At 42.2% G+C, this 24,933-nt stretch overlaps 1 protein-coding gene across 7 annotated transcripts in view; it reads right to left on the minus strand.

Annotated features, from left to right (window-relative positions):
- Positions 1 to 24,933, minus strand: part of CDK8 (cyclin dependent kinase 8) — an 80,649-nt gene that overhangs the window by 50,426 nt on the left and 5,290 nt on the right. For 3 of the 7 annotated variants that reach the window (XM_066989752.1, XM_066989751.1, XM_066989750.1), the window contains exon 2: positions 11,321 to 11,396. The exons of the other annotated variants lie outside the window; for them this stretch is intronic. In XM_066989752.1, coding sequence (XP_066845853.1) covers positions 11,321 to 11,396 — 76 coding nt within the window. The remainder of the gene's footprint in view (positions 1 to 11,320; positions 11,397 to 24,933) is intronic. 7 annotated transcript variants of the gene reach the window in all.

Genomic DNA, 24,933 nt, shown 5'->3' on the forward strand with positions numbered 1-24,933 from the left:
TTATATCCACACATCCAGAGCTGTGGAAGAGCTGAAAGATGAATACTTTAATAGTATTTGCTACATATTATACAATACAAATACGCTAAGTTGAAATTTGCAAGACACAAAAGACAGCATTTTTTTTAAATGACAGACCCAGTCACTGGTTTTAAAACCAAAGCTGAAAGCAAGTCATAACCCCCTTAGGGCATTCACTTCCCATTTATTTCCTAAAAGTTTAAGGCTCAATAAACCTCGCTATTTGCAGGATCGAGACAACTCCATAAACAGCCAGCTGTGGCATCTGCCCTTTCCTACAGGCTCTAATCTCTGATAAAGCCATTTTGGGGCACCAATTTTCTCCTGGCTCCCAATTATCTTGGAAAACCTGCATTTTGGATGCAGTCATTCAAGGCTCAATTGGATGACTCATGTAGAACGTGTCAATGCGGTCAGCTAAATGAAGATGTGCTTCTTCAGACAGAGCCAGCTGCTCTGAAAGGTCAACGGCACCAAGTGAAGAAGGTCCCAGCTCCCTCCCACAACGTACACCAGTTCTGGCACTTCCAGAAGCCGTCGGTGAAACAGCTCAGCACTTCAGGAGAAAACTAACCCAGACACACAAAGGCGATAATTTGCTGCTGAGTTCCTGTGCTGCAGTGACTCACGGCACTACCAGCAGACCCGGCAGCAGCAGAGGGACACAACACAGCTCCGAGCAAGAACTTTTCTGCACCAGCGAGCCATTAAATCAGCTCAGCAGCCTCAGAAACCGTAGATTTAATCATCACCAAAAGGAAAACGTAACGGGCATCGCACAAGAACTGAATGCAGACTGAACAAGTATTCGAGCTCTCCTGTTCATCTCACAATTTCACTGTACTGACACGGTTGCTAAAAAAAGAGAATAGTTTGCTGAGATACTTCTAAAGGCTTTTTTCAAGAGTGGATACCCACAACTACAAGAACTGTTTGCCAGCTCGGGGACGGCAAATGGAACGGTTAGGTCTACCAGAAGTTACGACGTTTTTAACAAAAGCAATGGCTAGCTTTTTTTAAAAAAAGCCAAGGACAATTCAAACTAGTATTTGAATATAAAATAGAAAAGTAGTATGTTGAGATTGAATCTAATATAAGATACAGAACTATCCTGTTGCACAGAGGGAACAAGATAACAAGTTCCTTTCCACTGATACCTTAGTCACACATGCTAACATTTTAGCTGCTACCGAGATAGTAAAAATATGTAGTTTGCATATGCTCGTGTCCTCCTTTTCCATTTCATCTGAGGCAGATTCCCACTCCTACTCACTGACCAGAGGCTTCAGCGTGGTATTTCTTGAGCAAGTAAGAGTACTGAGTTCCACGCAGATTTATCTCAAGTATGAGATAAAACAAAGAGAATGGAGATGAGGAAACATCAGAGATCAGTACAGAAGGCAATAGTTTCAGCATGTTTAACTTTTTATCTTAAGATTTTTTTTTAATTATGTAGAGGAATTTCAAGGCATGATCCGAAAGAACAAGTGTAGAATTCTGTAAATACCTGCAATTCCTACCATGGATGAGTATAAAAATAAACTAGAAATACTATTTGCCGTTTTTTGTTAACTGCAGGTGGGAGGCATTGGTGGTGGGTTTACCCCGGCTAGCAGCTAAGCCCCAGAAGAGTGGGGGAAAAATGAAGAAGAGTACAAGTGAGAAAACGTTTTGGGTTAAGACAGATCAATAAGTGAAGGAATGATGAAAAGTAAAGCAAAAGCAACCACTCACAACCTCCCCTAAACAGACTGATGTGCAGACAGTCTCCCAGCAATGGCCATCTCCCTCATATCCCTTGTTCCTCAGTTTTTACTGCTGAGCAGGATGTTACAGGGCATAAAATATCCCTGCCTGTCAGTCTGGCTCAGCTGTCCCTGGTGTGTCCCCTCCCAGCCTCTTGCCCACCCTCAGCCTACTCACTGCAGGGGCAAAACAAAAAAAGCAAGCCTTGATGCTATGCAAGTGCAGTCAACACCGTGGTGTGTTACCAAACACTATTTTAGTCACAAATCCAAAACATACCACCGCACTGGCTGCTAGGAAGACATTAACTCCATCTCAGGCAGACTTAGTGCAGCAGAGACCAAAGGCAGAAGCCAGCCTCTTAGCAGGGGACGATGTTATAAAATCATAGAATCGTTTAGGTTAGAAAAGACCTCTAAGATCATCAAGTCCACTCCCTAGAGCCAAAAGGACTGCTTGTAGATTCAGTATAAATTCACAGTGCTAGCTCAAATCTACGTCAAACATTCCGTGACAGTGCAGCAACTATGTGTCCCAAACCAAAATTTTAGCGTATTTTCTGTGCTTTGATGACACACCTGTACCAGCACTCCAATTCCTTTATACCCAGATACAGACTGCTCCTCACCTCAGTAAAAGAGGAAGACAATAGTCATGGCTCCAGAAAATAAGTGTAGCCCCCCTTTCACCCTTTTCTGTCCCATTTCAAGACCACCCTACTCCTTGTTCCCTGTGTAGCAGGTATTTCCCACTTTAAAAACCCAATTTCCTCACATCAAACCAAATGTGATATGATGGTTCCTTTTGCAGCCCAGTGTTTTAAGTGTTCTGGCCTTTGTTACTGCCACTGGTATCAGCTGTTTGTTATGATTCATGCATCTGTGTCCTCAGTTTATCATTTCTGCTGTTTTTTTACCTTTGTCTTTTATGCTGAATAGCTGTAAGCTACACATTCTTCAAGCCTGCTTTAAAAACTGATGTGTTTGGTCAAAGCTAAACGGCCACACGCATCCCAGTGAAGAGGATGGCTAATATACATCAGCAAAACCATCGGAATAAGGAAATGATTGCTGCAATGATGACAGATGATCCCTGAGTCACTGTCTTGGAAAGGCTGAAACGCTCCAGGACAGAGGCAACACGGAGCAATAAACACAAATGCTGTCTGCAGGACAGAAAGAGCTCATGCAGATAACATCATGTGGGCTGTAAACAACACTTCCAGCAACCTCACCCTCCAAACACAGGCCTCTCCAGCCCACATGCCACGTGCCTTTCCTACCAGATGACTCTCCTCGTGTCCAGCAGCTGACAGAGCTCGCTGAAGAAAAAGCAGACTGCAAGAAACGGCACGCCACCAGAGAGGTGCCTGCTCATGACAAAGGCCGCTTCTTGGCCTAGTGACTCTGGTACCTTCTTCTCTACCCTAGTTCGGTTCTACAGAACACAAGGAGAAAGAAAAATTGTCCACCTGGCCCTCAGCAAATTACTGTCCTTTTCATCTGCGTTTCACATGATGATTCGAGATAATTTCCACAGACAAAAAGGTTTCCTTTGAATTCGGTAGGGAGACCTAGTTCACCTTCGAGAAATACAGATATACAACTGATGATGCTGCTGATACATCTGGTTTGACCTGAGCGTCAAACCCCACGTTGCTCCCATCTAGGCTTTCCCATGTTTTCATAAACATTGCTCAAGACACAGCAAAGGAACCAGCATCCCTACATGCCCAGGGCTTGGGCCTGCACTACGATTCCTCTCTCCCCCTTTCCAAATGCAGAAATACTCATTCCACACCCATGGGGCAGCTGAGGGGCAATAACTGGAAGTGCCCTGAAAACACATTAAATTGTTGAACTGCTTCATGGACAAGGGCAAACACAGGTAAGATGGGACATTATTAGATAATCAATGGTTGCATTAACACAACCTGGCAAGCTACCACACTATCATCGCAAACCTCTTCTTGCTCAGGGACACTACGGTAACTACCTTCTATCAAATACGAGCTGAACTCAGCACGAGTCTCCATGACCGTGGAGACCTCCTTCCACTGGTGACATTCACACATTTGCAGCACAGCTCGCCATCACTACAGACACCTCTCATGAGGCAGGAGACTGTACTGAATGAGTGCGTTCTTTCCAGAAGTGAGAATTTCTAGCTTTACTGCCAATGCCATTCCACCTCCACTTGTGATGCTTGCTACTATACGTGGTAAATTGCTCAGTGTTGCAATACTGCCATGGCTACTTGAATAAACAAGTACAGGTTCTCTCAAGGCCCTTCTCAGGGCTTGAGGTAGGTTGAGATAAGGTTAGATAAGGTCACTCCTTGCACTCACTGCCTTCCTGTAAGAGCTACACACCACTTTTCCCCTAAAGCAGAGGGCAGTGAGAAAGCTGGCTAGACATAAAGCAGCATGCAAATATCAATCGAAACATTCAGTTAAGCAAAAATCACTACGGTGTCATCTTGCCAGTTTGATGGCATAAATTGAAAATCCAATCATCTCATGCCTCAAAAAGGCTCAGTCCCACCAACTGACCGAGCACCAAGCAAATTGTACATTTGTAGTCACGCCACAACTTCAGATGTAAACAGACGAAAAGGGGCTGGAAGAAAAAGCAGACTGCGAGTCACTGAGAAAGACAGGTAATTTTCAGACCAGGATAGCACTAAAATTTTGTCATTCTGTACCAGATAAAAAAAAGCGGAACAACTGCTAGAATAGATGAGTACAAGCTTACTAAGAAATCACCTGAAATACTACACACAATTCCAGCCAATTCAGGGAAGATGAATTCCAACTACAACAGGGCAAAGGAAGCCCAAGCCTACAGGCTCTGTTCTCCTGCCTACAGCAGGACAGGAGACAAACAACCAAAATCTTTATAGCCTGCAAAAAAGAAAGACAGAGAAAAAAGAACTCTCAAAAAAAAAAAAAAAAAACACTAAGAGCAGCTATTCTAACAGACAGTACTATCACAGGTATATATGAATCTGAAGTCATGAATAATTTTGGCTTAATAATATTTGCAGACTGGAATGAGACCATCTCCCTACAGATTTTTTTTCCTTACAAGCCTAAGTTCTACTCTGCTAAATATCTGAAGGTGTACTTGCCTTGTCTGAAGGAGTAAAATATGACAACTCCAGAAGTATTATCTAATTCTATATTCCTTAAGTAAATCTTCTTAAAAGTTTACATTGTTATTCCTAGTTTCCTATCAAAAACATGCCTTTACTCAAGTATTTTAAAGTTTCAATTCCAACTCTAAAAACAAATTAATTACACAGGTTAAATCCCACACTGGCTTAGCTGCTATCCATTAGATTCCAGATCTTATTTTCAATGTAAATACAATTTTCATTTTATACTCCCATAAGTCAGATATTCCACGGTACTAAAAAAGAACAAAAAAAAACGCTGAAAAAACATGCTGTTTTCCTTTCAAAATTGTTCAAATGAAAGCTTACAAAGGCAATGTAACAGAAAAAGTCATAATGCTGCTCACTCTGATTTTATTATGAAGCTGACAATACATTTTTCAAACTCCAGTTCTTCAGACTTACAACTGTGAAATTGTTGATTTATTTTATCCTTTTGTTTTTCGTTTTTCAGATCCTAAATTTTCAAGTCCTAAAAAGAAGCCTGACAACACAAAATGTCAAGAGAAAAAACGCACAACTCTAATTTGACTTTTGTGGTTTCCAAAAGAAGTGAGTCTTACATGATCGCACAGACGTCAGTATTTATTAGGATCTCAAGTTCAAGCATATTCAAATTATTAGGAGTTACTGAGATGTTCCTGAAGGCTCTCTGAACGTAAGGAGGTGGATGAAGAATCCTGCTGACATGAGCACTGTCAAGCTCTGCAGATTTTGATGTTCACAGAAACTATTACAATTCCTAAGGAATACAATTTCTCTCATTTATTCAATATTTTCATCCCACTTTAACAGAACTAAACCTACTACTACCCTCCCTTTATACAAAATGTTTCAAGAATGCTGTTTGCATATATACCATACTACTATTAAAGCATTTGAGAGTTGTTAGTCTGGTCACACGGAGTCACATTTAATGTCTGTACTCCTCAGTACCTTGCTGCTTCTCACCACATGGAAGGCTCGCCAAGAAAACCAGTACTTCTCTTCTAACACGAGGACTGTACTCACCTAAATAATTTCTGTATTTTGTCTTGCAGGAAAGTGCTTCCATTGCTAATGTGGAAGGAACAGGACAGCCACCCATACATAACATGAGGAACCTGCACCCACAAATTGTTCCTCATTGCATGTCACAAAACCACAGCAGAGGCCATCTCACTGCAGCATGGGTCCTTGCTCTGAACATGATCTACTCAGAGCAGGCCTGGGTCACACGTTGTCAGCACTCAGACAAGAAATGTGAGGTACAGCATCTCTTCCACCCACTGGGACAATCGCTTGGTCCTTTCCCAGGGGAAGATGATTAGGAGGGTGAATCCTGGAGTCATTAGGTTTCAGCTTCTGCCTCGTGGGGTCCCTCCAATCACTGTGTGCTGCTTCACAGACCTTGGTCTAGCTCAGACTGACTCTAGAAAAAGCCCCTAAGCCCTTCTTCCATCCCCACACTGGCAGAGGGGAAGAGGCCTGAGGTATGCAGCACCACGTTCCTTGTCACCCAGGAGGCCAGTTGTGTGAGGAGGACCAACCCGTGCAGCAGCCTCCACTGAGGTCAACTCTGTGAAGGCCACTAACTAAATGGCTCCTGGGCTCCCTTCTCACCCACCTGGGGCACAGGACATCTGCTTTATCTGTCTGTTTTACTTCTCTGCCGCCTTCCAACACAGGAGCTGAAGGACAGGGTGACCAAGCAGCAGTGGACACGAGCAGGACGGCTGCAGAGGGTCTGTTTTTCAGGTAAGGGCTGTACTGGGCCCTGAGCCTCCTGCCTTGGGGAAAGAAAACAGCTTTCCTTTTGTCAACACTCCCATGTGAACAACAATTTGCAAGCTCCCATTCTACCCAAACCGCCCCTGCACGTTCCTACCACTTCCCGTGAGTCACTTTGAGCCACAGCACAACTCAAGGATGGTTCAATTCGGCTTGCTCACACAACAGAAAACTAACAACACTTAATTTTCCACTGGGTCCAGATGAAGGAACTTATCCTGCAGCCACATTACTAATAGATCCAACACTACGAGTACCACCTTTTGTGATAACAGCCTGCATTTGTTTTAACACAACACCACAAAATCCCAAGAACACTCAAATGCCTCCAAGGCAGACCTAAAGAATGGAAACAAAGAAGCCAGCTAGTTATTGTTCTGTAATTTTCTGTCCCAGATCCATCAGTCTCGAGGCTGTTCTGACTTGTAAAAGCTGGCTGTGGTGATCTAAGGACAACAGGCAGTCAGGAAAGAGCACAGCACCCTCCATCCCAGCTCTGCTTTGTCCCATTCAGCACTCCTATCACTGAAAATGTCTGCCACTAAACAAATATTCTCTTCAGACCCCAGTCATAAACCAGTATTATCATATAAAAATACTACGTGGTGTTTTTACATGCTAACAACCGTTTTGGGAGTACTTCCATCAACCAGACCATGAGGTAAAAAAGCAAAACAAGTCCTGCAAAAAGATTAAAAAACTCACACCTCACAAACAAAGAAAGTGTAGGCAACTGAAGTATTTGCCAACCTGCTAAAATGGAATTAAAAATGCTGACCAACAAAAAATAAATAGTAAATGTCAAAGCTCTCGAACACACTTCACTGGTAACAGGTTATGTGTTTGGACAGTGCATAATGTCCTGTGAATATCCTAAGTGATCTTTTGTCCCAAATGGGTCACGTACCTCCGTAAGAGAAGTGTTAGAAAGTAATTTGATTTGTGGATGAAAGGCTCCACACGAGCCAGCAGTGCGTGCCTGCAGCCCAGAAGGCCAGCTGCGTCCTGGGCTGCACCAACAGAGGGGTGGGCAGCGGGTGGAGGGAGGGGATTGTGCCCCTCTGCTCTGCCCTTGTGAGGCCCCACCTGCAGTGCTGCGTCCAGGGCTGGGGCCCCCAGCACAGGAAGGACGTGGGGCTGTTAGAGCGGGTCCAGAGGAGGGCCATCTGCACATAAACAGTCTGACACCGGGTCTTGAGGAAAGCTGGTGTCAGTTACCACAGAGGAGATCCAGAACAGCTGAACAAAGCCCAGAATGGATGGAGAGCAGCCCTGAGGAGAAAAGCCTGGGGGTGTTCGTACATGAAAAGCTCAACATGAGCTGGCAATGTGCGCTTGCAGCCCAGAAAGCCACCTGTACCCTGGGCTGCACCAAAAGCAGCATGGCCAGCGGGGTGAGGGAGGGGATTCTCCCCCTCTGCTCTGCTCTTGTGAGGCCCCACCTGGAGCCCTGCGTTCAGCTCTGGGGCCCCCAGCACAAGAAGGGCATGGAAGTAAGTATAAGAGCGAGTCCAGAGGAGGGCTACAAAGATGATCAGACGGCTGGAGCCCCTCTCCTATGAGGACAGGCTGAGAGAGCTGGGGATGTTCAGCGTGAAGAAGAGACGGCTCCGGGGAGACCTTGTTGCAACCTTTCAGTTCTTAAAGGGGACTTATAAAAAAGATGAAGAAGGGTTCTTTACTCAGGTAGATAACAATACAACAAAGGAGAGGTCTTAAACTAAAAGGGAATAGATTTACACTAGACATTAGGAGGAGATTGGTATGGTGAGCATGCAGCTTTTAGTGCCCGCTTAATTCTTGAAAGTGAAGGCACGTATCATAGAAAAGGTATCAAGAAGCCCAGGCAGCATGCACTTCTACAGAGAACAAGAGCAGACAAACATTCGGCTAAAAGTCTCTGGGTGAGGCAGGATTCACAAATGCTTAATATGGTGGATGAACGGGGGAAGATAAGGAAGGCTATGGAACTACTACTACCTTAACATTAAAGGTACTCAATTAGCATAATCAGAAAAAAAAATCTAACAACTAGTTTAAGTAAAAGCATTAAAAAACCCTCTTATTTAAACAGAATAAGTAATGAGCCAGGTTCGTGAACATAAAGGTCTAAATTCTCAGGCTGCAGCCAGTACTAAATTGCAAGAGCTTTATATACCTGTAGAGGTTGAGCTCATCCCATAACCAAGCCAGCCATTTCACCTCATGTCACTGCTCTGGTTCACAGCTCTTTTCACTGCTGTAGCTCAATTATTTTATTTTTCTGAAAATTTGACACTGTCACTTATCAGCCTCTGAAAAGTAGGTCAGGGGCATTTTTAAAGATATAGGTTACTCAACATTCCTGAACTGCAGATAGTCATCATAAAACAAGACAAGATTGTATAGCTGTAAAAACAAGAGTTTCACTTTGATTTTTATCAAACTGCATTCTTGCCAGAAAATCTGGCTAAAACACAAGAACTTCAGCTCTCCTGAGAAACTGAAAGCAATACATCTCACACAATGCAAGTCATCTACCTCTTCTCAATATCACCACACATGTAAAAAAAAAAAAAGCCTCATCAGGACGGTCTAGACCACATTGTTACGAAGTCTGGTATCCAGTCTTGAATTTTAAGTATTACCACACAAATTTATTATATTTATTAATTAAATGTACAGATTATATTTTACGGTACAACACTGCTGATTAACTCAGTAGCATTTTCATATATACACTACTCATATAATCAATATAAACAATATAGGTATTTCTCTTGGCTAATTGGCTCATCTCTATATGAAGTTCCTGATTTTCTTTACAATATTAATTCACGGGAATGGAAAAAATACATATATTTAGTGGAATTAAAACAAGAGGAACAATGAATTTTGGGAGAAATATTCTTTCTTACCATCAGAAAACAGCATCACAAGAACAGTAAGGAAAAAAATCAAACACTAAAATCCATGGTTAATAATTTAACTGCAGGAGAACTCAGCCACATCAGCAGCTGAAGCCTGGAAGCAAAACTGGAAGCAAAGCCAAGAGCAGCAGCTCAAGAAACGCTGTTGCAGTCTACTTCGATTTTCTCTCTCTACACCTGCTTTTGGGCTCCACTCCACTCTCAGCCCACCTTCGCTGTGCCTTTGGTGCTTTCAGAACATTGCCCTTCTTTTACGTGTACCGCTCTCCCACCCCGGGCTGTGAGTTGTACTGCTGTTCTCTTCAGAGGGTGCAATGCTACAGCTGCAGCAGCTCAGAGCAGGGAGGAAGCTTCCCTGCTTCTTGGCCCTCTTTTATCACTACGGGGGACCCTCCTGCCCTAGAGGAAGGATTACACAGCAGTCCTCAAGCTATGCAAAGAGGCCAAGTCGTTTCTGACTGTCAGCCAAATTAGTAATTCTCTTTTAATAGATACAAATTGAGTGAGGATCTTTCCCAGAGCAAAGAGAGACACCTCCCTAACAAGCTTCTCCTGCCAGCTTCAAGTAGAATAAACTCTTTTAAACTCTTCAGGGAAATCACTGCAAAAAATACAAATAAAATGTTCTTGCGAATCCCTCTGAAATGGTAGCTGACACTTTCCAAAAGCATTCACCCTGAGGAAGTCACAATATTTGGAAAGTTACTGCCAAAATGGCTGGGATATTCCAAATTTAAGGCCCTGTTTTCAGCTCCTTCAGTTCCATGTGGATGTCTATCTAGCATGGCAAAAAGGCTCAGCTTTCAAACACTGCTAAATTACCTTCTCCTGAAGAATATTGTTTCATTTCATTTTTTCACCTCGCTCATTTCAGGGACTAAATTGTTTGAAATCAAAGCCAACTTGAATTCAACAGTGTCTGAAATCCTGATACGCTCTTCAATCAAAAATGAAATTGCAGTAGATCTACTAGTTTTAAATCCTTCAAGACTATGGGTTTGAAACACTTACTCAAACACATGAGTTATGGTTATTTCCTTTCCTAATTCATCAATTTCAGTTGAAACATTTCAAGATAAATAAACCCAAGCACCACCACAAAATAAGAATATACAGCAGTTAACCAGAACCTTCTACATACTGGCTTTACCCATCGAGTTTCAGTTTCTGTGCAAACTTGTCACAAACCACAGCTACTTATTCATGTTTTTCTAACAACATGAAATATAAAAATATAAACCTGAATAATCTAGGAAAACTTATGACTAATATTCATGGGTATATTACAGCCCATGAGGCAATGATGATGCCTGTTTGATTCGAAATCTTCATTTAAATAGAACCCAACACATTTTAATCATTGAGCCGGTAAGAATTAACCTCTTTAGGAAAATAACTGAAGCACTAATGCAAAAGTCAGATTAAGTAATTTAAACCACTGACTCTAATCATGTTTTTAAACTGCTGCATTTAATCTGTGCTGAGGCAGGCAGTAAATTCTAACTTAAAACCAGTCATTTTAGATAGCAAGCGTAACAGGTGCAAAATCTTCCATGCCATTTGTACTTGTTTTATAGCTCCATAATGAAAATACAGCACCCATAGTAGAGTAACATGATTCAGCCAACAAAAACAGCATGCACTCAAATCAACACTTTTAATAAATCTGTTTGCTAGTAGAAAGAACTTATGTTACTTACTGCTATTTCTCTGCATGCAGACATAGAAATTCCAGTACCTTCTATTTGCTTTAAAGCATAATCTTTATCATCTTTCCTGTGAAAGAAGAAAAGAAGTTTTTTTAAAAAAGTTGCACCGTGAATTTAAAGTGAGCTCTTCATTACCATTCAGCAAACAGTTTCTAATTCATATTCTTCACCTTATTTTCTTTCAACTGTTTACTGATTTAATGCCTGGATACAAGCTGAGCACTAAGCCATAAGCTAACCACACCACCTTGCTAAAGCTAAACACATTCTCACTACTTAAAAATAGTGATTTTGACTTTTTAAAAAGTTACAATCAATCATGTTAGATGTTATAATCAATTTCTTCCATTCCTTTCTTGTGTTACTAAGAAGAAAACAGCACAAACATTTAGTATATACTAGAATAAAGTTTCTCAAAGTCTAGCTAGGGCTACATCTCCCATAAATGCGGAACTCGGATAAGGCAAAAAACTTACCCATATTTTAACAAGCTCTTCAATAACACAAAAGCACTGTCATAGTAGCACCTTTTCTTTCCTCTAGATCACAGAAAATGTCCTAAAATTGTGGTTCTACCAAACTAACCAAACCACCAAGATGAATAACAAGGTACTCATGCAAACCTAAGTATCTAGAGAAATGTTTGTCAGCTTCAATAACATGTAACACTTAAAACCAAAAACCTCTTTTACTTTAACCTGCTTACACCTTGCATTCATTTATTTAAAATGCAAGCCTGTTAGTTATTCTGGCTTCCAGTAGCAAACTCAAGAAGAGACACTAAACCCTTCCTCTTTGCCATCCTCAAAGAGCTCTAACTTAAGAAGCACGGTGCTTGTCCTTCTGGTTTTTGGGCAGGCATCCACAGCATTCCTGAAGGACACAGCACTTAACAGCACTGCCTTCAATACTTGGAGCACACATACAGACCCAAATGTTTGGGATATATAAGAACCCATATTAATTTTTAAGGAATCCTGCTTCCAGCTTCATAGCTGCAAGGAAAATCCCTGCAAAAACAGAGAACACAAACACCCAAAAGAAAAAAAAAGCCCCAGAGTTAAGCATTTAAAGCACATGCACTTGTTTACTCCAGCTCTCTCTAAACACTTGTAAGGCTTTGAATTGCGACATGAAACGCTCTCCCCTATTCATCACTACATATTTAATCCCTCAAATTATCAGGTCCCGTCCAAGAGATTTTTCGTGGGGTTCAAAGACAACCCACTGCTAGCAATAACTGTTCCAAACAGAAGAGAGGAAGAAGTAGGAGATTAACGGGCAAAATACAAACACAGCTAATGGGGAGGAAAAGTGGAATGAAGCTGCGAGTGGGCGAGAGCAGATTTCGGTAAGAGGGCAATTACATGGAATCAGCAAGATAAAATCGGGGTGAGGGGGGGAATACAAGATCTGAAACGAACAGGGAAAAAAAGAGTAAGGAGGATGAAGACAGAAGACATTAAAAAGCTTCCATTTAATAAAAATAAAACTTAAAAAGTCTTGATACGGAAAAGAAATAGAGCCAATAAAAAAAACTAGCTGCATGAAGCCTGAGAACAAGAAGTTGTTATTAAGCACATGATTGAACTGTACCTAATGATGACACTGTTGTAGGGATCAAAAGCATACATGGACTCGTAGTTACACGCATTTATGGTAGATTGGTGATTTACAGACCACGAGCAGCTACTGAACATAACAACCTCAACCTGCTCTCCAGCACAGAGACGCTGTGGTGGTGGAAGGTAAAACAATTTTTTAGCTGGAAAAATTTCCCTGTCCTTTTCGATCTCCCTTCGCTGGCAACAGCTCACAACAGTTATCAGATACAAATATGAAGCAAAACGGGTTGGACAAGAGGTTATTCTCATTGCCCTATTTGTTTATACACTCAGGTTTCGAGGTATTTGAGATCCCCACGCCATGGGAAGTGCTGCCACGCCACTGCTACTAGTACAAGCACTACCAGAGTCAAAACGTGGAGCAAAACTGGTGTGACTAGAGGTTACTCAGTGACCTGCTTGCTTGCCTGTTTTGATTTTGTGGGGTTTGAAGAACTCAGTACAGAAAGAAGTGCTGTCATAGGACTGGTATCATTACGAGCATTTCAGGTAACAGTGACTACAGTTAAGGCTGCCTCCCATTTACGATCGTAAAATTCTATTTTTAGCCGATACAATTTTTGCCAAATTAGAAGTTTGGATTCAAATTTTCCATAGCAGATGGCAGACTTTCTCTGGGAATTCTTAGTAAAAAAATACTTCAGCTGTTTCCTAGAACAAAACTGGAAGAAAACACTCATTTGTGCATGTTGAGTCTTTTACAACCATCACTTCAACACTGAAATTTGACAGGGGGGTTAAGAACGAACCACTTTTCTCCTTACAAGAGGATCCTCACACTGGATGAAAAAAGTCTGTGAGGAAAATTAATTCCTCACATGGAAAGGCAGCTACAGATCTGAGATCCAGAGATGCTGCGTCCAGCCATGCTCTACCCTGACAGCCACCCGTGGCTGCCTGGAGTTCACCACTTGCTAATTTGCTCTTCCCACGTGCCAGGTTGCTGCGCTCCTGTACTCACAGCAAGCAGTCTCTGCCCTGCTCTCCACCTACTCAACCGTTGTAGAGGAAACATAACCATGGGATTAAAAAAAGGAACTGAAGTTTAGGGGTAAGGCACGTTTTAATCACTGCACTCTCCTCCAGAACCTGAAAAAATAACGAAAGACGTAGGACTTGAGTTCTCTAGATGATGCACGTGTAGTTGAGCTACAAAACAACCAACCAACCCTTAATCCTCTAACGTGGTATACGCTGAGACCAGCGACCTGCTATGGTTACCCATTGCACCATCAGTATCAGCTATTCCATTCATCCAAGGACAAACCCCCAAATTCTGTTAAAGCAAGCTAAGTTTTATTTACATAAACTTACTATAATTCCTTGGAGCCATGGGAATTGGGGGAATAGTTTTTCAACGGAGGGATGAGAATTTACAAAAGTCAAAGGAAAGGTCAAAGCGATAAACCTTATTTTAGACAACTTCCAAAATATATTGACCATAGTCTGTTTTTATCATAACACAGCCCGAAAGGCCTCTCTGTGGTGTTGGCTATGGACAATTGCATTCTTTGAAAATCAAGATACGTTCAGAGTGACAAGGCAGGAAACAGAAAAAAATATATATATATTTATAAACATCTTCCAGAGCTAACTAAACTACAGCATAGGCTATTTAACAGCTTGCATTTTAAGGGCCCAGGAAGACTTGAATTATAATTAAACTGTGAATTTCTTCTTTTTAACAGAAAGATCCTGTTGGGAAAACCTGTCCACTTCCTCAGCTGCCTAATAATAAGATGCTAAGTAACTTTGGCAGATGCTCTACCTACCAGCGTGCACAGAAAGGCTGGTGAAGCTGTAAAACAGCAGAATGAAGAAAAGAAGCCTGAAAATCAATGGTCATTAATCCAAGTTTGCGTTACGGTTTGAAAACTCAAATACGAAATTAACTGGTAAAAACTTAGGAACAATTTTTCTTTAAAAACAAGGAAATGTAAAACCTGACAAACATCTGAGGGAAACAGCTTCTACCGCCTTAAAGCTACCACAGGGAACGATAAATGCAGCATCTATTCTGTAGAAAACTAATGAACCTGTTAATTCTTTATGGTTCTTATTCCCTAAAGAATATGAAAATCCCAATAATTAAAAGACAAGCATGCTAACAAAACACGATTTTTTTTTTAATTCTACCATTGAGAATTCCATTAACATCACTAGTAATAGAAGTGAAACACCCTGAGTAAGTCCAGCTGTCATAGCACTGTTAGAGTGATTCAGCCTCAGCAGCATTAATCCAAAATTCTCTGAATGCCTTAAATACAGCACCTTGAACTTCACTAGGTGAACATGAATTTGCGCTACAAAACATCTTAGCTTTGACCAACTCACCCAGGTGAACACCAAGTGACACTGACCCCTAAACAGCACAACCATCCTCGCTGTTAACAGCAAAATACAGACAGGAGCTTTCATATTTGCTAGGAAGAAAGGCAAGAAATATTTAATGCTCCACTACCTACTGGAACCTCAAAAAAGGATGTGGATAAGTGAGGGATTTTATTATACCTATAAACATCAGAATTTCATAATAATAAGAAAAGATAACATGGAATTAAACTGTAGTATTCAAGTTAGGGGAGGAGGAGAAGAAATATTTACTCTGTTTAGTTTCGTAAAAGTTATGGCCTTACTGCATTCGTAGATTTGAGATGGGATGAAGAACTTAGCCAAACACACAGCCGTAGGTCAAAAGATGAAAATGAACCACGTATAATAGAGAACTAACGTTCACGACACTTTTTTGGCATTTTCACTTTGTGGAATCATTCCCTGCTTCTTCCCCCAAGTCACAGCAGTGGTGGTGGGCTTTGTTATTGTTTTCACTTGATTTGAAAATCAGCCTAGCATGTATGACATCCAGTGAAGAAGTAACATGGATTAAATCCTTGAAGCTGAAAGATTTACACATTTATACTAAACACCAGAAGAACTGCTGTATACACAAAAAAGGCACCAAAATAATGCCATGCTTTCTAGAAAGCCCAGAAAGACACAGGTACTGGTCTGCCCTTTCAAATGATTACTTGGAAAGAACAGAATTAACTTTTTCCCCCTTCCAATGCCACATTTACGGCACCGAGTAGCCTTGCCATTTTACCTACTGGAATTCAATGACTTGGACTTCGACTCCACAAACTTACCGGTGTGCTTTGAGCTTACACACAGAACCAGGGACCAAACAAAAGCCTTTCACCCCTCAGGGAAGTCGACTTACGTCCCCAAAGACCACTGCGCACTGACAAGGTCAGGGCGTTCTAGAAATAGACTTACTCGAGCACATCCAAGGCAAACAGCCTCAGTAACTCAGGACCAAAGTAGTAAGTCTGCTCAGATTTATGATCCAACTGACTGAAACAAGTTCAGGAGAACGTACAAAGCTCGACGGGTATAAGCATGCAGAACAAGCGTCTACTCTTTAGGCAGTGTTAGACACAACAGGTCCGTAAGGACACAGGCCAACAATCAAGTAATGCAGATGATGGGCATCAGCAGGACATAAGCCATATAGAAAAATATTAGTATTATGTGCTTGGTACAAAGCAAGTGGTACAAAGTTTGGGAAACTACATCATGGGCACCTGACTTGCCAGAAAGCACGTTCTGAGTCCAAACTTTTGTCAAAAGTAATTAGTGCATACAGCTAGGCTGATTGATGATCCTGTACCTTCAGAGAAACTTGAGAAAAATCTTGATTCTCTAAAAAATAAAAAGCCTGAACTAACGGTGATGCAATGATAACCACTTCACCTAGCCGTAATCCCATTTTCACAAAACCTATTGCATTTCATACATTTAAGTGTTTTAAAATTACATTATAGCAAGAACTGAAAGCTCACAGCGAAGGTTCACACAACAGCCTGATGCGAGTCAGGGGTTTGCTGCTGGAGGAATCCCACCTTCAGCCCCACGCGTGCACTCCTGTCCTTCGTGCTGGAGCCAGGATTCAGCTGGAGATGGGCTTATTCAGAGTGTGGCAAACTGTTTACAGGTATTATTTTGTATGTTTTCCGCCCCATTAGAGCTGAAAGGCACCGCTGAATGCTCAGATGAGCAATGAGGTTGTCTAAGGGAAGAGAGCAAGCAAACACAGCGGAGGCAGAGCTGCTTCATCCACAGGCAGGATGAGCGTGGTACGTCTTCTAACCCCTACGTGCCTTCCAAGGCAGCAGGAGGCAGTGCATTCACCCCCGCAGAAAGCCACAGCTGGGCGCTATACCTACTGCAGAAACAGTTCTGTTTAGTTGCAAAAGTTCAACATTGCTAAAGTAGACTTCAAAATTGGGCAACAAAATCAACTGCAACTTTATCATTCACTTCGAGCTGTCTGAGGGTCACTTTAAAGTGATTTTACTTTTACTGATTCTCTCTACATATATCATTCCAAAATGAAAGTATTCTAAAAAGACTTAATTTTCTAAGGGACACTTTTTTCCTGCTCTTGAAACAACAAAAAAACAAATTAAAAACATTTCAATTATATTACCTAAAACAAGTTGGATAAAGCAAGACCAGAAGATAAATATTAGGTTAAATTACGGGTTCTTCATTTGACTTAATTTAAAAACATTTTGAAAAATAGTCTTAATAGCACATACTAAACTTACAGAAAACAAGTCAACGCTATCTTCTGCATTACAAACTTTCAGCCACACAGCCAAAGCCTGGCTGTGTTGGGAAGTTCAGATTTATTCAAGCCCAGAGTATTTAAATGTACTTTCAGCCAGCTTAAAGTTTATCCCATCGTAGGTTCTTGCTTGCTCCTGGCACAGAAAATATCTGTCAAAAATCAGATAAACAGATTCTGTTATGAAAGCCTCTTACATGTTAATAAATGATAAAGGATAATAATGCAAACCAATCAAAAAAGCTACTTTGCAAAGGATTTCAGCTCAAAAGAGTAGCTGACAACTTTTCATGGCTCCTCTACAAAGTTTCCTGCTGATGACTTTCCAGGTACAGGTAAAGAGAATAAAGAATGGTTCCTACTCGTTCATCTGCAGACGAGGATAAATTCAGTTCACAAGACATTAAGATTTGATATTTACTTGTGCTCACCACTAAAAGCAGCACCTCACACCCATTCTAACGGGGTGGCTGCCAGCATCATCAGTACCTGCTCTACAGATTCACCTGGCTTGGTTCCTCCACCAAGTTCACTTCTGGTCTAGACCTACAAGACCACAGCACCCGCACAGCCTCTCTCTTCTACGATGTACTTCCAGGGGCATGTCTTCATTTTCCTTGGTGTTGCTGGTTCAGGGGCTCTCAAATGCCACAGGTATGTAAGTACCACCAGGAAGACCAGCTACATCTTGGCTGGCTTCAGAGCTATGACACTCCACAAAATAAAGTCAGTTCAACACAAAAAAGGATCACATCCCTTATTGCCTGAGGTTCTTTTTCCTTTGTTCATAGTTGTTCTTATAACACAGTGGAAACGCAGACCCCCACATTTTAATTTCACCATAGCACAATTGTTCTAGATATCCGATGGATCAGGAACACGTTATTAGAAAATCACCACTACGTGCTCGCCCGAGTCTTTACTTCCAAAACGTCTGCTAGAGATAACGCCAAAGACAGTTGGACGGACCTTCCATACAATCCAGAGCAACTGCTCCGTAATCAGTATATTTACTCCAAGTTTCAATCAGTGTGCTATATGAACACACTAAGGTTTGAAGAGTTAGAAAGTGTTTGGATAAACATACTGTTACCTTTAAATACATTTCAAAGCTCAGAAACTAGGGACAGAAATATCATATTTAAATCTTAATTTTACTGTTTTTTCCTTTCCCTAATTTTTGATTCAGAGAGTCAACATGCATATATTGCTATCTTAATGCTAGACATAGATTGTCTATAATTTCTAGTTTAATTAAATTTTAAGGACTAAATGAAAAATCACTTAAATTTAAATACTAAAGAACCTAGCAAAGTGAAAAATTAAAGATGTGTTTCTATGGTAATGTTTCAAAACCCTGCCTTTTTTTTTTTCTTTAAGAAACATCCATGATTCACAATAAATGCAAACAGGTAAAACAGCATATTCAAAGGTATGGAGAAAAAAGTCGATCTGCGCATTCCTTTCTTTTTGGTATCAGCCTTCCACCCCAGAAACACACATTTTATCCTGAAAAAAGTCTATCAGTGTGACTCAGTCTTGCACATACTTTACTATGCAATTTTTATATGGAGCGTGCTTGAAGAAAAAGACAAAGAAACCTTGACAAAAGAATAAAGAATACAAGGAACACAGCTTGTGACTGAAGCACATTTCAGGGACTCACAACTAAATTTGCAGCATGTCATGTGAAAATAAAAAGCCATATTACTCACCAAAACGTTAGCACAAAGAAAACATTGCAGGGTAAGATGCTCTAGCAGCAGTAAATTTCTCAAGTGGAGGTCTAACTCAGGCATCTGCACTTCTTCCAGCACCAAAATACTTCCAGCACGTGGCACAACTGATATGCCAGAACAGCATCATCATTTTTATCAGAGAGAAAGGCCTATGCAGAGACTATTTTCTATTTCAAAACAAATCCCCCAGTAATCAGACCTTTTTGTGGATAAAGAAAAGGTCACTGCCCACAGCTGGAGGAAAACCCATCCACAGCAAGCCAATAAATCACACTTCGGAGAGACAGCTAATACCGTGTGGTGAATGGCAATTACTAATTCACTTCGTTCCTTTTGTTCTTTGCATTCTTTTAAATTAAAAACTGTTGCCACAACATGTAGTTTGGCAAGAAGTTCAAAGCAGAGGAGTAGATTCAAGGATACGCTACACGTGGGGCTCTTCCGACCCAAGAATTTGCTGCTGTCAAAAGAAAAGCCTTGCCTTGACATCCCTCCCTTCCTGCTCCTAGCCACAAAATCCCTCCCTTAGGACAGCTCTAGTCTGTGCCACACTCCTCCAAGCGGATTCATCCCCTGCAACCAGCAACAAGCTATCTTTATTCCCTGGAATAACAAATTCTGTTTGTCTACAGTAGTAGGGTATGACAAGTACCCAAACCAGCAACAAAGTACGTGGTAAGAGCAAAAGACAAGGAGGGGATGGATGAGGAGAGGCAGAGATGGCACAGAAGAGCAAGTTACCTCTCTCCCTACTTTCCTCTTTCTCAAATGGGTTAAACCACAGTGAGCACAGGTGGCTAACATGCAAAAAACGAGGCAAAAAACCACTACAAACCACAGCCTTCCACCTACCCCTGCAATCAGCTCCAGCACAGAGTACCTGAAGAGGCCACAGTGCCGGGGATCCAGTTGAGGACCTTCTCCTCCTTTCTTCCACAAAATTACCATTTCTCAGCCAGCCTAAAATCTAAGTTTTAAGAGAGCACAATTACAAGTCAACAGAAGCAACTATGACAAGACTAGTTACCAGCTGCAGCACTTGGAGAAATCCTACACCGAAGGGCAAGCAACAACACCTCGCTCCTGACTAAAAACTCCGTGCTGCTTTATAAAAACACGCAGCAGCTTCAACTCTACTTTTACGTAAAGCAATACACGAGGTACCAATCTATTCTTTTTAAAGGAAAATATTGCTGGACTTCATTTACCCTTTCTTCTCTCTGACCGCTCTGAAGTCACCTCGATATGTTTGGCACTCGAGAAAGCCGAAGTTGCTGCCTACACTACCGAAAATAGGATTTACAGTAACCGTGACATTTTGTTCTCCGTTCCACTGCCAATAAGTCCTGTGACTCTCTGCTTTTTAACAATTACTTGCACCGCGCTGGCACTTCCACAAAACTGTCATTACAAACCCCAAAAAACCTCTTAAGGAATAATAAAATCAGAGGCCAGTGCTGTGCGAGTCAAGAACCGTTTTCACACGTACATCACTTCACACCAGCAAGTCATTTATTACTGGCTCTCACCATCACAAAGTCCTTCCCCAAGCCTCCACAACCAGCCCCTCCTTTTACCATCCCAAACAGCCATCACCAGCCAAGCTGTCACCCAGCTATTCACAACAAGGGATTTCCAAACAAACTTCTGAGCAGCTCAGTTTCTAAGAGATGCTACTAACAGCCCCGTTAATTCCTAAACTTCAACTGGTTTCTCTATCCAGAGAAGGTGCTTATCGTTAGTTTTTGGAAGTTTAGTTTTAGTTAGCCTTGGGAATCTTCCTGGATTTCTAAAAGGTGTTTAATAAGGTCCCTTTCCATCAACTGCATTGCCTTCGCCTGTCCTTCTCTAAAGCTGTCATCTCCTCACCTCAGAACCTTTCACATCTCTGCTGCTGCTCCACCTTGCCAGCAAGTATTTTCCACTATTGCACTGGTTCCTTTTAAAAAGATGTCACCATTGCCCTTTTCCAGTTTTCTATGGCTCAAGTTAAAACACTAAGCTGTACTTCCCAGCTAATTATCTGCTTATTTCATTTCTGAGCTCCTTCACGCGTGTGAACGTGCCTCATCTTGACTTGTGACTGCTCATTTCAGTTTGTTCAAGCAGCCCCTTCTCCAAACACTGCCATTCGAGGTCTGGTGCATTCCTTACCTTAACTTCAAGTTCTTCCATAAAGCACTGACAAAAACAAAGCTCGTTTCCTGCTGTCATTTGACCATCTCAAAACACTCCTCTTACAGCTCAGTGACCCGCCGGTCCTACAGACTGTATCATGCTACAGATGTATCAGAAAATGGGAGGAGAAAATGGGAGAAGAAGGCCATGCCCTTCGAGTAGCTTTTCAAGACTGGGATTTGGGCTCGTGTGTGGCTTTGAGGGGTTATGGGACAGGGGAGGGGGGCTGCCAGATGGCTATTGCGCTATGTTTTTATACTTAGCCTACCATTACCTTCATTCTTCTCAATATTAATCATGTACAGAAGATGTATTTTTTCAGAATGTATTCTTACTCCCAAGGGCTCCCTTTATTCTATTTGGCCATGCCAGGTACTTTAATTGCTGGTACAACATCTTCATGAGCAATAAACGCCCACTGAGAGCCCAGTAAGCTTCAAAAACTGTCCCTAGGCAGCCTGCAACATTTCACCTCTTCAGCTCTTTCAGCTTTAAGGAGCTGTATCTTCCCATCACCACCCCCTTTCCAATAAAGAAATACACCAAGTTAAGTGGCACTTCAGCGGCTTTCTTAACCTCGTTTAGATTCAGCATCCTTCCAGGAGCAAAATACAAAACACGTTTGTCACGGCCCTCAGTGGCAATAGCTTGAACCCGCTCTCCCATCATACTGCAGGCCAAGTCATGAGTTGGTTCTCCTGCTGCGTGCCCCCTGACCGGCTGTTTCATTACTCACGGGCCCGAAGTTTGTCTTGGTATTTCTCTCCACCTGCCTAAACTAAATTAGGGTAACAAGCCGTTCGTGACTATTTCCTGCTTTGCAGCCACTCTGGTCTCACACAGGCCAAAGGAAACGCAGACCACATGCTATTCCCCCCCCCCTTACACGTGCCTGGGATGCTACCCATATAGGTTTCAGTGTTGCAATAGGTCCTTTTTTGTTTCTGAGTTGAGTATTTGGTTATCTGACACTCATCTGGCAGTTGTAAAAACTCACCTGGAAGCTTATAAAGACCTGAATGAACATAAGAGCAAATGGCAGCTATAGCACATTTCCTCATGAGGGGTTGTTTTGTTCAACCCTGCTTAAACAGGGCTGACATTCACTCAAAAAGCGAAGAGTTTGGAACACCAAACAGCTGAAATACAAAAAGTTAGATAAGACTCAAGTTACACATTTGCAGCCTTGCTGTCCTGAAGCCCCGGCAGGCAGAGCTGGCTCCATTTGCTCTTCCCATGCTCCGTACCTTGCACAGTAGTTCCGTGAGAACAACGCAGGTCACAAAACCTGATTTTCCGAGGCTTCACTGGGGGATTATCCAGTGTCCGTAATTGCAAGTACACCTGCAGCAAGGACCCTCCCTCACAGGACAAGGTTGTGGCTTTCCCAGGGAACACATCCAGGCCAGAAACACAAGGGGGAATCAGGGGATTTACTGCAATTCAGAGCCTTTTGTATGCTGAGCTCTCAGTTGCACATGTTATTCAAACACACAGTAATGAATTGAGGCTTTTTTTTTTACTGCAATTCTCAAGTGTCCTTTATTCAAATGTCAACATCTTGTACACAAGGTGTTACAAGCACACAGAATGGAGCACTCCCAGAAAAACAGGCAGATTGTGCCAGTGACCTTTAGCTGTGTTCTTCCATCTCCGCAGAACACGCGTGTTTTTTTCCAAGCCTGACTTGAATTTTGGATGTTTAGGCTATCAGCTGTACTCGAAAAAAAATCACTGTGTTCTCTTGAACATTTTGTCCTTTAGAGAACATCTCTGCAGCTTTAATCCTGATTTGGAGATCTTCTCCTGCAAATTCTGAGTTAAGCACAACACGCCTTGCCATGCCACCACCTAACAGCGAGGGTGGTTACAAGGCAGCTGAATGCAAACTGTTGCCTGAACGGCAGCCTCTCTTTGTGCAAGTATTACTTAAAAAATAGTGCTTTGACATCCTGATCTTCATATGTTCGAGTCTTTCACTAGGATACATAAAGCAGATGCAACAGGGCACATCAGCAGAATTCTCCAGGTGTTAGGTTGCCCGTCCAGTACCTTTCCTATACCAACTGCTATGGAGCTCAGATTTGTTTCTGCACAAAATTAATATGTATTTATTAAATAGGAAGCCTACGATACACAAAAGTTAGTAATAGGTTCAGACGTGGCTTAGCACCTTGCAAAAAAAGCGCAGCTATGAATCAAGCTGCTCTGTAATCCCAAGCGTGCCATTACGGGGGCTTGACAAGGTCTCAGAAACCATTTGTTGAGCCTCTGTGGAGAGGAGAGCGAGCAGCAGGCTAGCCAGCCACAACACAGCCCCTTCGGAAAGGCTTTCAGCCTGTAAGGAGCAGAAACACACAGCACCGCTCGCCCAGCATGGCAAGAAAAGGTGAGGGTGGCAGGGGGACAGGGCTGCGGGTTAGAGCACGGTGGGATGAAGCCTGCAACTGAAACCTTTCTCCCATCCGTTCACGCGAAATGGGCTTCTCTACTCCACACCCAAGACTGCTTTACAGCGGAAGGGAACCAGAAAGGAATAAAGGCTTTTATTCGCAGCAGAGACAAGGATCTTCATGCTCCTGCCTCAGCCTCATTACCTTATTTAAACAAACTTAGATAAATTGTCTGCATTGAACCTTAAAGAGCATTTCCACGACTTAATTTAACAGAGGAAAGTGAACTGATTCACACCATCTACATAAAATCAGAGCCCACAGCTTGGAGTATTTTATAACATCACCAAGCTGCTCCCTTACTATTTCCAACAGCCAATTACATATCGACTTCACACAATCTTCCTAAGATCGCTTCGTTTCAAAATGAGGGTTCTGAATGAGGCTGACGTACCAGGACCCTCTGTGTGGTCGGGCTTGATGTTGGTTTGAGAGCTGTATTTTCTGCAGAGCGGTTATCGCAGGCACCAGCGACCACAAGCTGTACTGGTTAAAAAAAGCAAAGTAACGCAGCCGGATATTCATCCACTCTAGGTCGGTCTTTTAGAACCCGCCCTGGCCAGCAAAGCTCCTGCAGAGGCAAGAAAGGCTCACCGCAGTCCCCCTTAAAAGGAAGGCAGGCCCTTAACTGTTATTAAACTCGATCAGTATCAGGAAACGCTTTCTCAAGGCCTGCTTTCAGCCTGTTCGCTACAGAAGTGCTGCTGCTCGGTGAATTACCTGCGCTGTGCTTACTTACAACGCACTTGCTTTGTTCCTGGGGTTTTCCATACCTCCTACTGGGCCTCCCAGGACCCAGATTCCTGACCCACCTCTCCCTCCCCATTCACTCCCTGAGGGAGAACCTGAGATGTTGCTCTACGGGTAACTGATTGGAGACTTTCCTAGGGGCTGAAGTCTCATTTTTATTCCTGTCTTACAGCCTCCGTATTAGAGCTCCTCAGATTTTGGGTAATAAAAGAAATATAAAACAACTGAG

This window comes from Anser cygnoides, chromosome 1 (assembly GCF_040182565.1).
Source record: "Anser cygnoides isolate HZ-2024a breed goose chromosome 1, Taihu_goose_T2T_genome, whole genome shotgun sequence".
Classification (NCBI taxonomy): Eukaryota; Metazoa; Chordata; class Aves; order Anseriformes; family Anatidae; genus Anser; species Anser cygnoides.